The sequence below is a fragment of the Dermacentor andersoni genome, chromosome 6 (genome assembly GCF_023375885.2).
Source record: "Dermacentor andersoni chromosome 6, qqDerAnde1_hic_scaffold, whole genome shotgun sequence".
NCBI lineage: Eukaryota > Metazoa > Arthropoda > Arachnida > Ixodida > Ixodidae > Dermacentor > Dermacentor andersoni.
Genome location: NC_092819.1, coordinates 55,183,641 through 55,201,327, shown reverse-complemented (window position 1 = coordinate 55,201,327; position 17,687 = coordinate 55,183,641). Strand labels below are relative to the sequence as shown.

General features: G+C 51.5%; 1 protein-coding gene across 3 annotated transcripts in view; it reads left to right on the top strand.

The window, feature by feature from the left end:
* Blimp-1 (PR domain zinc finger protein 1) overlaps positions 1-17,687 on the top strand; it is a 178,648-nt gene that overhangs the window by 148,860 nt on the left and 12,101 nt on the right. For all 3 annotated transcript variants that reach the window (XM_050171683.3, XM_055066583.2, XM_050171682.3), the window contains one exon: positions 13,867-14,043. In XM_050171683.3, the coding sequence (XP_050027640.2) occupies positions 13,876-14,043 (168 nt within the window). In that variant the 5' untranslated portion in view covers positions 13,867-13,875. The remainder of the gene's footprint in view (positions 1-13,866; positions 14,044-17,687) is intronic.

Sequence of the window (17,687 nt, the reverse complement as noted above, 5' to 3'; positions counted from 1 at the left end):
ATGGTCAGGGGACTGCATCCGCTGTCCGGAGGGATGTCGCTCGATGATGCTCATAAACGAAGTTGGGCGTCCTTGGCGTTTCTTGAGCGCAGCGCACAGAGAAGGCCTCGTTCTCACGTTCAGGTGCACACAGGACACTGCAAAGTGACTTCGGGAGAGTTGACATTTTTGTTCTCGTTTCCGGCAAGCGTTAGAACCACGCCTGAAAGTCAACCGCTCAGTCAGCAAGCACGGCACAACCCTCACTAAGCCCTGCCAGGCTCTTTCCCCTTTTATACTGCTGCCTAGTTCCTTACAGTAGTTTAGCAGCACTCAGAACGCGTCCACAAATCGGAAAAATTGCACTAAAAAGCACATCATCACTTTGAAACACTACACAAAAGCAATAAGTTAAAAAAAAATCCTGCCTCAGGAAGAAAAACATCAGTAACAAGCAATTTTGAGGCTGATTCCCACGTTAGGGGCTTCGACTTAAGCCATCGGCGTTACCGTTGAGACTCCCCTTTTTGTAACGCACCTCAAAGGAATATTGTTGCAAAGCGAGGCTCCAGCGCAGGAGGCGGCCATTTTTGGGAGAGATGGTCTGCAGCCATTGGAGAGGGCAGTGATCCGTTTCAATGATAAACCTCGAGCCAGCTAGGTAACATGACAATTTCTGAACGGCCCACACGATACACGCACACTCTTTCTCGGGGGCGCTATACGCCTGCTCACGACTGGTCAGCTTACGACTAGCATACAGGACGGGGTGTTCTACTTCTCCATTTTCCCGTTGGCACAGTACAACGCCCATGCCTCGCTCACTAGCATCACACTGAACAACGAACCCTTTTGTGTAGTCGGGCGATCGTAGCACAGGTTGGCTTGTTAGGGCGCTCTTTAGGGCGCTAAAAGCTCTTTCCTTCGTCTCATCCCAGACGACTGTTTGCGGCTCTGTCTTTCTTAGAGCATCCGTCAAGGGAGCCGCGATATCAGAGTACCTGGGGATGTACCTCTGATAGTAGCCGGCGACACCTAAGAACGACCGAATATCGGTCTTCGTGCGCGGTTGCGGGAAGTCTCGCACAGCGGCCACCTTTATTTCAGAGGGGCGGCGTCGACCCCGACCAATCACGTGTCCGAGGTAGACAACCTCGGCCTGTGCTAACTGGCACTTGGGAGCCTTGACTGTCAAGCACGCATCGCGCAGGCGGGTTAGCACTGCCCGCAAGTGCGCCATATGTTCCGGCCAGGATGCGGAGAATATCGCTACGTCGTCTAGATACGGTAAAGCGAATTCTTGCTGTCCCCGCAACACTTTATCCATGAGGCTTGAAAAGCAGTATGGCGCGTTCTTCAAACCAAAACTCAAAACTTTAGGACGGAATGTCCCCATTGGTGAAATGAACGCCGCATACCTACTAGCCTCTTCTGTAAGTGGAACCTGCCAATAACCCCTGACAAGATCTAGGGTGGAAATAAACTGAGCGCTACTCACTCTCTCAAGGCGCTCCTCGATGTTAGGGATCGGATAAATTTGATCCTTAGTGATGGAATTAAGCCTGCGGTAGTCGACGCAAGGACGAGGTTCCTTGCCCGGTACCTCAACTAAAATCAAAGGGGAGGTATAATCACTCTCACCCGCTTCAATAACACCGAGCTGTAGCATTTTCGTTACCTCAGCCTCCATAATATCGCTCTGGCGGGGTGACACCCGGTACGCCTTGGATCGTACTGGCTCTGGGGAGGTAAGTTCTATGTCATGAGTAAGGACAGAAGTCCTACCAGGCCTCTCAGAGAACAGACCTTGAAACTCTTGTAAGAGCTGGTGTAGTTCTGTTTTCTGCTCAGGCGACAGCGATGCTTTACTTATTAAGTCACTAATGACTTGATCGGTGTCTTTCCTGTTCGTCACTGAGCCTAGTCCCGGAAGCTCGACCGGAAGCTCTTCTAACTTTCCCGCATCGGGAATTTCCTCTCCAGTATCTGGTGCTTTTAACGCTACAGGCTCAATTTTATCCCGTTCGGGCGTGCTCTGAATACTAGCTTGCTGCGCCTCTGACCCTTTCTCATCGTTCAACAACGTCGGCCCCGCAACTACCGCCTTTGCAGCGAGCTCCCGAACCTTCGATCTGGTTAAGGCCTGAACGCTAGCCTCACCAACCAAAAGCCCCTTCTCGCGCAGGAGGTGATCGGACCTGTTCGAAAATAGGTACGGGTACTGGGGGGGCAGCATAGATGACACTGCGGCCTCCGTCTCAAGTGCTCCGAAAGGTCCTTCAATAAGCACTTTTGCTACCGGCAGACACACGCTATGAGCTTCCACTGCTTGCTTGATCCATGCGCACTCGCCCGTGAACATATCGGGTTCTACGTAAGAGGGGTGAACTACATCCATTGTAGCTGCGGAATCGCGAAGCACTCGGCACTCTTTCCCGTTCACGAGGAGGTCTCGCATGTAAGGCTCGAGAAGCTTCATGTTCTCGTCAGTGCTGCATATAGACAAAAACACGACTTGTGTTTTTGTTTCTGGACACTGCGCCGAAAAGTGACCTGGCTTCTGGCACGTATAACAAACGCGCGCTTGCCTCGTCTCGAACCGCTTTCTGCGTTCGGCTTCGGTTGCCGCCGTCTCCTTACGTTCGGTCGGACTGCTTTCACTCGCATCCGCACTACGTGTATCCCCCTTTGCTCTCATGGGTGTGAACTTTGGCCTCTCAAACTTGGAGCCAAATTCACCCTTTTGACCGTCCTTAGCTCCACGAGCCCGACGCGTCACAAACTCCTCGGCTAACTCCGCGGCTCTAGCCACCGTACTAACGTCTGGCCTATCCAAGACCCAGTACCGCACGTTCTCAGGTAACCGACTATAAAACTGTTCTAGCCCGAAACACTGCAGAACTTTCTCGTGGTCACCAAACGCTTTCTCTTCTTTGAGCCACTCCTGCATGTTTGACATAAGCCTGTACGCAAACTCTGTATATGACTCACTTCTGCCTTTTTCATTTTCCCGAAACTTCCGACGGAACGCCTCCGCTGACAGCCGGTACTTTTTTAGCAGACTCGATTTCACTTTGTCGAAATCCTCTGCCTCCTCTCTCTCCAAGCGAGCGACTACGTCGGCCGCCTCGCCGGGTAACAAAGTGAGCAAGCGCTGTGGCCACGTTTCCCGAGAGAACCCCTGCTTCTCGCACGTTCGCTCAAAGTTAACCAGGAACAAACCAATGTCCTCTCCAAGCTTAAACGGCCGCATCAGGTCAGTCATTTTGAACAATACTCGTTCTCCTGCACCGTGTGCCTGACTTCCATTACGAGCGCGTTCCATCTCTAACTCGAGACGCTTCATTTCCAAAGCGTGTTGACGGTCGCGCTCTTCTTTTTCTTTCTCTTTTTGTTCTTTAAGTTCGCGCTCATCTTTCTCTTTCTGTTCTTTACGTTCGCGCTCATCTTTCTCTTTCTGTTCTTTAAGTTCGCGCTCCTGTTTCTCTTTTTGCTCCTCCCTCTCCTCAATGGTCTCAAGGCATTCCGACAGCTCGTCATCCTCAGCTTCTAACTCAAGAATAGCCCTTAGCAGTTCTGGTTTTCTGAGTTTGTCTGAGACATCCAGACCCAACTCTCTTGCAAGCTCCAGCAATTTCGGTTTGCGCAACGACTTCAAATCCATGGCTGCTCTGAATGCTGCTTTCTCTACTGCCTACTATTGTCTTGCCGCAAACTAACCCGGCAGCAACGACAACCACAATTACCAGCTCTGTTTCTAACACTAACAAAAGCCTGGCAAAACTCAGAAGAAGAAAGTCCCGCACTCACCAAACCTTGCAGCCAAGACTTCAGCGCAGGCGCAACCAGTCATCACACAGGGCTCGTTGCACTGCTCCCGGATGGTCGTTGTGCTGCTCAGCATACAGTCAACCGCATCTCTTCGCTGCTGGCCTCCGTTGTCGCGATCTCTCCGCTGGCAACCAGATGTTAGAATCGCACCGCAGACACGAGTTGTTGGGGTCTCGGTGCTGACGCCCGATATTGCCAATGGGTCGCAAGCCCCAAGGATAGCGTTGGCCTGGCGGCCTGGGGCACTGGAAGCATCCGAAGGTCCCGGCAAAGCAAGAGAAGACTGGTAACAGAACAACTTGTTTATTCTAACATAGCAAAAGAGCGGCCGGTCAGGTCGACCGAAGTGGAGAGACGGGAGAGCACGTAACTCAACAGTACAAATCGGAGCCTCCCTCCTGGCGTCCGGGGGCAGCTGCTCTTATACTCTCGGCGTCGCGGTCCAAAAGGGAAGGAGGGAAGGTCACGGGATGAAGGTCACGGGACGGCGCAGCAGGAGCCCACGACGGCGCGAACTGTCGGGCCGAGAGACCTGCTGAACCGAGTGTAGTGACGCATCGCCAACCTTCACCCACACGACGGCGTGAACAGTTGAGCCGAGAGACGTCCAGGCTCCTCATTCGGGGAACTCCGCTCCCCGGCTGCCGCGCTTTGACAAGCGAGGGCACACACACACACACGCACACACGAAGACACGTGGCACTGAAACACGCCTGGACACGCTTGGCGGGTAGGCGTTGCGGCGGCGTCGAACAGGCCAAAATGTCCGCCGTTTTGAACAAAGCCCCGGCGTCCGTTGCATCCGCGCCGGCATTACCGCGCGTTGTAGGCGAAACGTAACAATACAAAGAAGTAAAAACGACAACGTGGAAATCATAGTTTACTGGTACTTCGACGGAGTAGCCGGCTATGTTTATCAGCGGTAATGCGCTGTCGGTAGAGCGCCAGCGGTACGCTAGAACATATCAATACAGTATTCGTTAATTTATTAAATACTATTTACAGAAATTGCTTAAGAACACGGGGCTAAAGACGGCACTTGTTGAGGTCGCCCTCAAGAGCGCAGCGCTTTTACAATACGTGGGAGCAAATCAGGGCAATGCAGAAGCATGAATTTGTTCTTGTTGTGTTATGGGTGGATGCTGTTAGGATGGTCGGGCTCTATCCGTGAAATGTGACTACTAACCACACACAGTGCTGCGTTACGAGTCTTTAACGGCCGGAATAAGTTAAAGTGACGGTGCACAAACATTGCTGCGATTTACAACGGCATGAGGCGCATCACTTCGCCAGTCACTCTTAGGTACGGCGAGACCTCGCCTCAGAAATTACCTCGATGTCTAGTACTTGCGATTATAGGCTTTTGCAAGCCGCGGCACATGAGTATATAGCCTCGTAACGCAGGTTGCGTTGCTCACATTATAAGCTCGTGGGAAATATACTACAGGCGCTAAGCAACGCATAAATGTATGGACAGAATCGGCAGACTTGAACGAGGTCAGCGTCTAATGCGAAATGACTTCGATTTCAGTTAACGTAGCCACATGCGCGATGCCAAACAGTCGGTGGGTGTATGGGTAAATGAGGGGGCGGGCGGGTGGGTGGGGTGGATGCATGGATGCATGGATGGATGGATGTTATGAGCGTCCCCTCTGGACGCTCGGGGCGGTGGGTTGCGCCACCAAGCTCTTGCTATTATACTGTCTAATGTCCGGTTAAACGTTCGTATAGCTCCCCTTAGCGGACGATGTGATGGTGCAGCATGCGTTTCTGAGGCTCTGTCCATTTATAACTGAAATAAGCTTATTTCACTTCTCTAGGAGCACGAACCCGATCTTCATCATGATCCCCAAAACCACTAACTAGTGTAGTTTACTCAAGGATATGGGAACTGCACAATAAGAAACGAATCAAGTTATCTACTCTTGCGTTATCCTAAACATTTGGGAAAAAGCCGCACCCAACTTACGCTATCGTGTTAGCGAGATTTAGGTTTCATACGCCCATACTTAAGGGGCGCAAACCGCCATGCGTGCAAGAAGAAAAAAAGAAACGCAAGCTGGGCGCGTGACTTTGGGTGCGCTATTTATAATAATACTCTCTCTATTAAGAGCCGCATCATAACAACGAAAAAAGGGCTGTCGGCAAAGCGAGGGATATGTTCGCAGCAGATTTGGCGGAGGGCTGTGTCACTGCAAACTGCTTTCTTCAGGTCTCACCGAACCACGAGCTCTAGAACTGTGCAAGTATCACGCGTGGGCCTCTCGAATTTGCATATTTCTTTGCTTACGGTATACAAGGCTAACGAGGGAAACGCGCGATTTCACTCGACGATGGAGGCTAACGTAACGCGTGCGTATGCAATGTTCACACTTCCACGGCTGGTAGATATAGAGCGATAAATTACGGACGCCGACAATTCTAGCGTAAGGAGGGTGCCTAGAAGAGAGATAGAGGGTGCACATGCAGAATGGCGACGCGACAGAGGCGTAAAAAAAGCCCGCTCGAAGGGCGCTATTCGCACCTAGCAACAATTACCGGCAATGAGCGACACAAAGGCTTGACCGCATTGTTGGTCATTGGCAGTTGGGTGATGCCCCGCACGCGATAAGACTCTTGCGGCCCGGGCCTTGGGAGAGACCGATGCCCCCGTAACGGAGAGTGAAGCAAGCGGTGAGGAAGGGGGGCAGCGCCATTGCCCCCCCCCCCCCCCCGCCTTCGGTGAGAAAAATGAAAATAAAATAGTAGCGCGACCCTCCGCTATAGCTGCCAGTGCATTGCGTTTGCGTAAAGTTTCCTGCAAAAATTACCAGAGAGAAAACTTACGATTCTTTAGCTATAGCATGCAAATGATGGTTAGTGCGCTGATTTGTATAATCTTGGTGCTTGATCGGTTTGAGACGCTCTTGCGCGTTTAGTACGCTTTATCTGCTTTTACGCCACCGGCTTACACGAACGCTTCTGACTGACTGAACAACCAATGGCTATAGCACCACGTTACTCTTTAGTAATTTTTTTTTTTACAAGCTCTACGAATGCGTGGCGGAGACACGTGCATTATGTCCAGGTCGCGGCGAGAAATGCGCCGGGTCGCAACAGCTATATGCGGTAACTGTAATAATGTAATCAGCTGCACACAGCCCGTCGACAGCAAAGAGTTCACGCGAGCGCGCTCGAGTGCGCTGTAGGGTAATCTGGGGTGGAATAAAGATGAAAAAAAAAGAATAATAAAAACTAAGTAACGGATCGTGTCAAGTGCATAAAAGACAAACGAAGCGAAGAATGCGCTGAGCTCTGCGATTGTAGCTGTTTACGCCGCTGCTCTGCATGCAGCCCGGCCGAATGGCAGTGCGCCTGACTTTTGCGCGTGTATGAGGTTAGAGGAGGGGACAATAGAAAGAAAAATTATTTCTTCTGTATTGGTAAATTATCCTTCTACAACGCAGAAAAAAGAAAGAAACACCTCCGTATCTATACACGGAGGGTGAAGTGGTTTTCCGCGAACTTAACGTGAAGTAAAGCTCGGATTTCACGAACTTTTCGCCAAGTCAAAATAAATGCGCGTGACCATTGATGAGACACTTCTCTCCCGCTGGCTAGCTCCCCCCTCTCCCTTCCCCCTTTCCTTCCCACAACTCGCAGTTCCCCGTGTAACGTTCTGCCCGGCATCAAAACCTTCCTGTCTTCACAATCTTGCCTTTGCCCCGTTCCCTCCCATCTGCGTTTTTGCCGTCGCGAGAATCCAGCAGTGCGTCGCGTTAAATACGTTAAAGCTGCCGGGGGCCGGCCACTGGTGTCACGGCCGTTCGACGGCGTCTTCTGACACTCCGAGCAGCGTGGGGCACATTGCGTAATAGCGTAGCCTGCGCGCGTTAAACGCGTGGAGGAAACACGATCGCAGAGAGAGAGAGAGAGAGAGTTCGGCCCGTTTCGCGCTGCTGCGGCTGCTGGGGCATGCGCAGGCAGTCCCTCTGCTCCTCGTTACACCGCAGCCTTGAACCTTGTGGAAGCGACGTACGACAAGGAACCGCGGTCGGCGGCTCGGTCGCCGATGGCGTTCGCATCCCCCCCCTCCCTCGCCGATAAAAGGACATCAAAGCGAACAATTCCAGTCGCAAACGCGACGTCGACACCTCGAAACGTTGCCGCTGCCGCTGTAGCAGCAGCAGCATCACCGGCCGGACGCCAACCCTTTCCCCTAATCTCTCGCTCCCTTCCCATGATGCACCGCGCGTGATAGGATACACGCGGTGTGGTCATTAGACGATAGCGAAGCAGCGGCCCATCCTCTCCGTCTCCCCCTCCACCCCCCTTCCCTTCGCCTTCATCTTCCAAGCTCCAACCTCGCCGTTTTGCACTGTGAAGTGTCTATATAGCTCTTGCTTTCTTCTTTTTTTCTTACTTGCCCGTTGTTCCTGCCAAGTACCGCCGCGGCTGCAGTGCAGTGGGGCTCTTTTCCAAGAACGGGAGAAAGCTGACTTCGGGCAGTGCTTACAAACACCGACGCGGAGCTCTCGGGTGTCTATTATGCTACAGGGGTTGGCTGGCTCGCGCGGTTTTCTTTCTATGTATGCGCGACAATCTCGTAGGCCGCACAGGGAGACGTGTTGCGGCGTGTCGCTGCTCGCGCGTGTGGTTGGATTAGCAGCTGTGCTGGCTACAAGGGCCGTGTGAGCAGTTGCCCTGGGCAGTTTTCGCGAAGGACTCTATTGACGCGTCAATTTCCGAAACGGATCGAACGTCATTTCTTTAAGTGTCTTTGAAAGAAAAAGAAAAATAGGAAGATGCACCGGTGTTTCTCTTCTCACTTATGCTCAATGAAGAAGGGCGTCAAAGGCGTCCAATAAAGTAAGGAACTCTAAGTAGTAAATGGCTGCCACGTCATGAAACGTTATGCTGCTGCAAGTGAAGTTCTCCATGTTGAATGTCCAGTATATCATGCCTAAAGTGTAACTTGTTACACACTATGGGAACGGAAGTGTGTGTGTGGGTGCGCGTGTTTGTATGTGAGCGTCGACGGCTCTCTTCGATACGTAGTAGAATGGATCACTCCACTCGTCGGCGCGAAGGGCACGGAGCAATTGCAATTAAACGCCATCAACGTTTGCAAACACCCACGTTTCTCGAAGCGCGCGGGCGTCCGTCTCTTAATTACCGGTGCAAACACAAAGCCATAGAGAAGACGAGCCCGCCCGCCAGCCTCTGCGCCGTCTCGTCGCACAGCGACAACGCAGAGGTGTGTTGTTCGAGCACACACTTGCCGAAAGGGCCGGCTGCAGGTACGCTATATATATATACAGCCATTCTACGGCAGCTCCACTCAATCAGTCGATTAGGAAGGCACGTCTCGGAAGTGTGAAACACGCACCGCAGCACTCGAAGGGGGGAGGGAGGGGAGTAGAGGGGGCGTTCTGAAAGGCAGAGGGGATCCCAGTATCCCGCAGCGCAAACAGATGGCTGTCGCTCCAGCGGCAGCCATTGTCGACCGGAGACAACGCGGTGACGTCATCTGTAGGACAGATCGGGGCTTTGGGGGGAGGGGGGTTCTGCTCGGTGTACCGAGATTGAAGTGACAGACCGTGAAAGCAAAGTGCGTGCGTGCGTGCGTGTGTGCGTGCTCGCGGGGCGCAGGTTTGGGAGCATTCTGCGCCACCTCGTGTTTCTCTCTGTATACAGGCGCGGGGGGGGGGGGGGGGGGCGGATCCGAACGAACGAAGCAAAATCTGTGCAACAACAGGAAAGCGGGGATGGGTGACGAACACAAAGCGACTCGGAGTCGTCGTCGCGGGGGAGCTTCGCTCGAAGGCCCGTGCGTGAACTCACTTAAATTCCAATAAGCCGGAGTCAAGTAAGGATCTCACCCGGGCCACTCTAGATTACACCCACAAGAGGCTGGGACGGCGGCCCGCGCGCAGAGGTAGCTCGACACGCGATGGGGGCGCTGAGCGCGCTATACGTAAGAGAGAGGGCGAAGTGAAAGAGAAATAATAAAGAATAAGTTTAATGCGATCAACACGCGCGCTCCTCTGCTGCTTGGCTCCCTTCGAGAGACCGCGGAGTTGACAGCGTTGGGCTGAAACCCGGCATTGGAAGCTTGTGGGGTGTCGCGCATTGTTTACTATCCCTCGACCCCGCTTTTTTTCCGGATGAAGGACCCAAACTTTACTCGCTTTAAAGAAGCCACGAAGCCCACAACATTCGCTTCCGCAAGGCATCCCCTACCCCAACCCCTCTCTCCATGGTTTATTATAAAGCGGTGAGGAGGAGGTTTCATACAGGAAGAGATGAAGACGATGACAGGACAGGAGTCGCAACGCTCTGTTTCGTACCTGTCACTTTCTTCGCCAGTCTGGGCGAGGGAAGCGGTTATTAAAAGCGAGACGGGGTAGAACGTCGCTTACGTAATAGAAAATTGTCAAGTGTTTGCGAGAAAAGTGACTTTTGCGACAATCGCTGCAGCGACCATTTCATTGAACGCAATGGGCGTGGCACTTTTTAGCTCGACATTTCCAATGAAATATGTTGGTTACGGATGGCGTGGTTTCTTTTGAAGCGCCGAACGACGTTGTGTGAATGCACTCCACTGGGGCGTAGAAAGGTGCCAGGGCTATACAGCCACAAGTCATTCTGCTGCTTAGCCGGGAGATTGTACGCTTGCCAGAGGGCGAAAACTTGTACACGTTCAACAGTCGCACGTTTCCTTTAAAGATGTATCGCACGGTACATTTCGGCCGCAGAAAATGATGTCTCAACTCATCGGTGGATAAATAAGCGCGACAACAGGGATGCGATGCGACCGAATTCTGCGCGATCACCTTACAAAGCGCTTTTTTCTCTCTGTCTTTCCTTCCCGTCGTTCACGATAAGATGCATCGGCTGGCACAGCGAGAATGTGCCCATTCGAGCCTGCTTCGCCCTCCAATTCCCTAGTAAGAGAAATGCTTACACAAAGAGAGTGGAGAGCGAAAACAGAAAGAAAGAAGAAGAAATCAACGGTACAGGAGGCAGAGCGGGCGAGATAACGCGGACGTCAAGCGACCAATAATGGTGCGGCGTTGACAGTGAAAGTTGTGCGAGAAGATCCGCGGCGCGCTTGCGCTACTGCACTCTCTCTCTCTCTCTCTCTCTCTCTCATCCACATAGCCGCCCCTCTCCCGGCACGCGTCCTCCTCGCCATCCCGTTCTGGGGGGCACGTAGCTAGCGGCGCACGTAGACAGACCGTAATCGCGTGTAAAAGAAAAAACTTTGTAACGGCTCGCCGCAGCGGTGCGGATCCTCTTTGCGAGCCGGCCGCAGGGAGAGATATGCGCATAGTTGTTAGGCGGAGAAGAAGAACCAAAGTTTTCGTTTACAAAACTAAGGGGAGCATGCGCGGGGATGTGGCGTCCGCGAGGCCCGAGGATGATGCCTCCTATGCCGCCTTCGTAGCGGCCACGGCGGAGCCTTGCGGAGACTTTGAAATGACTATCCCAATGGTGCCTGTCAACGACGACGACCCTGCTTCGCTTGTAAGTGGGACGAGACTGTCACTTTCTGTCGACCATGCTTCCCCTTCTTCTCCTCCTTCCTTTCCTTCTTGTTGTTTTCTTTCTCTCTCTCTTTTCTTTTATCATTAATCGCTGGCCCATCAAAAAAAAAAAAAGAGCCGACTGGTGATATGACCTCAGCAGTTTCATGCATTACCAGGACGAATGGATCATTCAGAGATTTCTTTCTTGAGCCCAACGTTCGGAAAGAAAGGACAGTGCACATCATGAAACCCGTGAAGAAAGCGTCGCTAACGCTTTAAACGTGCTCAGTCAACACGCTCTTGCAGGAGTTGGACGTTTGAGCGCTTCCTCGATAAACCGATCTCGCAGTATGTTATATGGGAAAGACTCTATCTTCACCCTCTGCTCTGCGCCAAGGAATCTAATTTGGGTTGAATGCGTTCTACAGGATAGGGGGACGGTGCAAAATAAGCGAGCTCGCGGATTCCCGCCCAAAAGCAGGCCAGAGGAGCGCGCGCTTCACCGTCTACCGATGATGTATCCGAGTGGACCACGTGACATGTGATACTATGTGACCGCCAAGCGGTCCTAGTGACCTAGTGGTACTCTAGTACCAGCGATGGTCAATACTGCCACTGGTACTGACTGACTCTGACTTACTGCGACTGACTGGGATTCCGGCCGACTCTCGCTTGGGTTCACGTTTCCCTTGACTCCTTGAATAGATTGCAGGATTTGCCTTGGCTTTAGGCAGCGTGTGCGCCTCACCAATAGAAACTCGCTTGTTCTGACGTTTCGCACTATCGAGCTGTTTTACCTGTCTCTACTGTATGTTGCAGAAACTTCGGGCTCGAAGCCTCAACAGTTATTATTTTTTTTTTTGTACAAAACTAGCTCGAAACGTCTGAACACTCGTGACTTTATCTCATTTAGGGGAACCACCAGACCAAGGAAAGACCCTGTAACAATACCAGAGGGAACCTGACGTTTAGCGTCCTCAATGAAAAGCCGTCCAAGGCAGTCATCATCGTTTTTTTTTTCTTTTTCCGAAACTCCAAGCGCATTAGTGACTTTCTGCCTCCGAGATACGTCGCTGTTCAGTACTATCCAAGTGGTACTTTCAATATGTAAGCTCACATCACTCGCACAAACTCTGACGCTTATATAACGGTGGTGGAATAGGTCTGCCCCGCCTTCCCGTAGGTATTCGATTTCCATCAATAGGACGAGAAGGTTCCAGATTGGAGAAGAAAAAAAAGAAGATAAGGGTGGGGAAAAGGCGGGTTGGGAGGGGGACGATCTAAATGATGATGATGATGATGCTGTGCGTCGGCCAACGTTGCGACGTCAGCCCGGCCTTGAACTTGGTAGGCGATAGCGGGGCCTAGGTTATCTGTTGGAGCAGCATTTATACCACAAAAAAACCGAGGTGTTTGAACCGACCCGATCGCCATGGGGTTGCGGGGAGATGCGTTGAGGACGGACAAGAGTGAGGTGGGTCACTCGCCCAATTCTCAGCCCTTTTTCTTTCTCTTTTTTTTTCTTGTTATCGTTCGTTACTACATGATGCGCCTGAAACATGCCCGAGGTTGCTTATCGGAGGGCTTATAGGCCGTAGCCCCCACGGCCTCATTCTTTTAGCCCTCCATTTTTATATATATGTGTGTGACGTCGCTTTTACTTAGGGCGCTCCCCCGGGTGTGTGAGTTACCGTGTGCGAGCGCGTAGACGATAAAGAGGCTTTGTAAAAATGACAGCGCTGGCGGCACGTAGGCGCAGAAAAGGACAGTGATCGGCGTCGACTGCACAAGCCACGACCGTAAAGAAACGAGCGGCCTGCGATCCGGTCGCTCCTGCCGGCACCGGTTATGGTCCAAGCGGACTTATGCGATGGAACTGTAGACCTTGGGAGTTTCTCTGCAACGGTCAGTTGTGATACCGCGAATATCCGCCGTGTTATAAGGTCGATCGCGTTATATATGACGACGTTCTATTCTTTTTTTTTTTCTTCTTCTTCTTTTGAGTGTTTCGGATCGCAGTTCTGTGCTTGAGGACAATTTCTCACATCGTTCATTTAGTTTGTGCCGTGTTGCGTTCAACCCTTCAAACCCAACTTTAGCAGGAGTCACAATCGTCATAGTCATTCTACATGGCTGAGTGATGTTTTATTACTATTTGATAACTTTTTCTTCTTCTTCCTTTTTTCTTTTGTGGTGATTTCATTTGTTAAATGAGGCCGGCTCATCTCTGTGCACTGTTGCTATTTAATCTCTGCTCTGCACTGTTCATGAATACAAGCACTTTGTAATGAACGTGAACTATATGAACGTGTAATACTACGGGCGCGTGATGCTTTCCACGGGGCCGCAGTGGCTTTTGCCGCACCTCCACGACGGACCTTGGCACACCTTCCGGGGAAAAAATTCGCTCACTACCCCCCCCCCCAAAAAAAAAAAAAAAGAAGGCACCAAGCTCAGATTAACACATGGCGTCATATGGCCACCAGTCTAAAACACGCAGCTCCACAGGAAAGGTTCTCAACAATCCACCGTCCCTCTGTCGCAGGTGTTTCGTATGATGGAAGATGGATCGCTGGACCTCAGCAGCCTGCGCGAGTCGGACTTCGAGCAGCTGGCCGTGTACCAGGTGCGGGACCAGGCCTGCGAGGAAGGCCTGTCCAACAGGGCGGAGGCCTCCCTGCCTCGCAACCTGCTGCTCAAGCCCTCCCAGACGCTCAGTGACGTGAGTTTCACTTTTCCTGTACTGGCTATGGCCAAGATGTGGCTCAAAGTGGCTGCGCGCATCGAGCCAGGAGTCGTTGCTGGCTCATGTCAAGTACACTTGCCCAACTAATGCTGGCACCAGTAATCGTTCAGATGAAGATCCAAGTGCACATGCTGGAACTTGTCTCTTGAGCGTGGCTTCACCACGACGGCCACGCGTATGCATTTCCCATGTTATATTACGAGCCAGCTGTATCAGCACACGCTATTTCCAAAAAAAAAAAAAAAAAAAAAACTACGCCATCTTTAGTTGTGCAAACTGCCTTGCAGGAAGGCTAGCTTTATAGTTGCGAAAAGGGCCTATACCGACATGACATCACATTAGATGACAGCAGCACATGGACGTGTAACTAGCAGTAAGGTTCACGGGACAGTCAGCCGGATATAATGGACACAATGGTTCTGCGTTAAGCAGCTCAACAAGGCGCATGTAATAAACAATGGCGTGTGGTGTAGCTTGAGTTGGAAACAGTTTTTAAACGCAGGAACCAGGTGTGGGCGCAGTAGAGATATATGGCATGGCCCCTCCACAATTTGCTGTCAAGACTTGTATGACAAGCTATATCGTAAGTCTGGTCCGTAATTGCATTTGTCGTGATCTTTCACTTAGTGCGCTCAGGGTACTTCGAAATGTTCTGAATTTGACCTCCTGCTTAAGAGTCCGCATTCAGCTATGTTAATTTCGAAAGGGAATAGTTGTAAGGCAGCTAATTATTGCCGAATAAAGTAAATTTTCCGTATGTATTCGCTCAAAGGTTCCAGCGTAGCGGTTCAGGTGCGCTGTTCCTCTTTCTTTCTTTCTTTCTTTCTTTCTTTCTTTCTTTCTTTCTTTCTTTCTTCCCCTTTTTGGCCTGTGTATGTGTGTGAAGGGAAGGGGGAGGGGAGTCCATTCACTACCCACAGTGTTTTCCCTGGTCTTTCTTTGTCAGTTCTTTTATTCTCTTTCGCAATCTGTGTGAAGAGGGCACCGATTATTTTTATATGAACGCCAAGGTTGACGCACGGGCCAGTGCATCAGACAGACATGTCTGACGCCCTTTATTGTGTCAGCATGTACTTTCAGATAAATTGCTTCATTGTTCCATTACCTTTACGTGATGCATTCTGTAATATGTCATCTCTTGTATTTGTGTATTCAGGCTGACGGAAGAAAACCGCAGAAGGATTTGACTTACCTTTGTCGTACACAAACACAACGTTAACATATAGAGAGCAGTGTATATTGAAAAGAAAAGATTGGTGCCACATTAAGTCGCAAGCTATAGCCGGAGGAATAGCAGAAGGTTTTGCGTTCAATGCAGGCAATCCAGAATAAAATTGCGAGATGAAAGGCAAAAAGCAAAAAAAAAAGGGGGGGGGGATATAACCAAGACATAAAGAATAAAGCGCGGTCAAAACGAGGGGGAAAACCCAGACTTACGTTCAACGCCCGCAGTACGGTCGATCTTGTGCCGAACTCACTAAAATGACAAGTCCGAATTTTTTCACAACTATGCGCCGTGGATAATTGAAAGCGAGGCTTCGAAACTCGCACGAAAAGTGGCTAAAAGTGGCGAAAAGTGGTTACGTGTTCCCTTTCACATCGGTGCAGAGTGTACACATTTAGCGGTAAAGCAGAGAAATGTACGTACATAGAGGTTTCTGGAAGTGAGAATGCAGGGCGTGGTCAACTCCGCGCTTCAATCTGCAGCGCGCAGGAAAGGAAACGGCACGCGGCGAAGGTACGAAAAAAATAAAAAGAAAAGAAGCAAGCAAAGGCCAGGCCAGCCGGCTCGCGCGGGAGGGATATAGCTGCAGCGGTGTCGGGGCGGCGCAGGCGCGCCGATAAAGTGTTCGGAGAGTGACACAGTTCCGCGATAACCGCGAAGGGGCCAGCGCTGAAAAAGTCAGTGACACCCTTATCGCCGTTCAAGGGCGCCGCCGTCAACGACGCAGTGTTACATCAACAAAGCCCCCGGCGGCGCGACCGTGAACCCCTCCGATTTCGGCCACGGTCGCCTCTAGCTGATGCCTCGCGGCCTTCCGTCCGGTTGTGACATCCCCGCCGGCATCGTGTGCGAGCGCCTCGTCGTAACGAAGCAATGGCGCACTTCACGCACGACGCCCGCAGCGAATGTCGGTCAGGTCGCATCGCGGCTGTAGGAGGAGCGGCGCGGTCTTCGTAGGATTTTTTACAGCGCCACAATGTCCTCGTCAGAGAATCGCAGGCGACGCACGCGCAAGCAAGTGGGTGAGAGGAGGAGGAGGAGGAAAGAGAAAAGTAGAAGGCAGGGAGGTTAACCAGAATAACGTCCGGTTGGCTACCCTACACCGGGGGAATGGGAAAGGGGAAAACAAAGATCACAGGGAGAGAGAGGAGGGAAGGAAATTGCGGCGAGTTCGCTGACGCGTGTGTGTGTGAAGTGGGTGAGAAAAATTGCATTGGCTTGGGAGAAAGCGCTTTGTTAGAGACGGATCGCGTTCGAGCTTTCCATGCTGACGGCAGCGCCAGAACAGTGAAGGGAGCGCATGTCTTGCAGGGGACGTCATACGCGTCGCGGTGTACCCTCTCCTACTTTTTTAGTCTTGTAGCGCAGCTCAGAACGAGCAAGTAGGAAGGTGGAAGGGGTTATGAAAAGGAACGGAGAACAAGGGTGAGAGCCCGGTCCTTTTCGCTCGTTCTGAGCTGCGCTACAAGCCTAAAAAAAGTCATGACATACCAACTGCTACGCTTCTGACCCTCTCCTACGTTTATCTTGAGGCAAGAATCTTCCTGTTCGACAAATGTATGTTACGTCCGCGCTTGCGGTGGCGTCCCATAACTTATGCTCTCTAACGCTGCCGTGGATTGTGCAAGGCGTAACTTATCAGGTTCGAGCAAGTCATGAAACGGGCGCGCGTCTGCTGCTGTTGTGTCGTCTGTACTTCCGTCGCGTAGTCCAAGCACCTGACTTCGTCGGAAGCCCTTGCAGGCATAGAGTTTCCTACAGTAATTGCTAGAGGGACCTCTGGCGCTGCGGTAGTTCAGTGCCACCATGGGAATGACGCGGAGTACGTGGATTTGTCTGATCTCCGTGCTTCTGGCTTCAGACATTCTTGCGACTTCGTTTACTACGCTTTCTTTGCCTTCGTTGTCTTCTTAAATTTCAGAGCAATCAATACTTTTTTTTCAAGTGCAGCAGACGCTGCGAACACACGCAATCACTACTAATTGTAGCGGTTCAGCCTGTCGAGGTGGCTAAATCGAAACGCACCAAGCGTCTGAAGGCGCTGACTTGACCGCGAGAAACTTACAAGGGCGTTCTCTGGCTCTTGTCGGTGCAGGCGTCCGTGGCGTAAGAGTTTCGATAACGGGCCTCTGTCAGGTCAGGTCATGCCCTGTGTTGGAATCCTGTCATCGGGCAATTTTAATAATGTTTCTCTAATTATTCATTTCACAGTGCTTTCATTAGAAAAAATTATGAGTTTACAAGGTCACGAAACCGTTTGAAGTCAGAAGGACGAAGTTTAGGCAAATCCATTCATTCATTCACAAAACTTTATTAGAGTCCTGAAGCCCGGTCTTTTCAGACCGAGGCGGGCCGCGTCCACGTCGGCACTGCCAGGCCGAGCCTTATGGCGCCA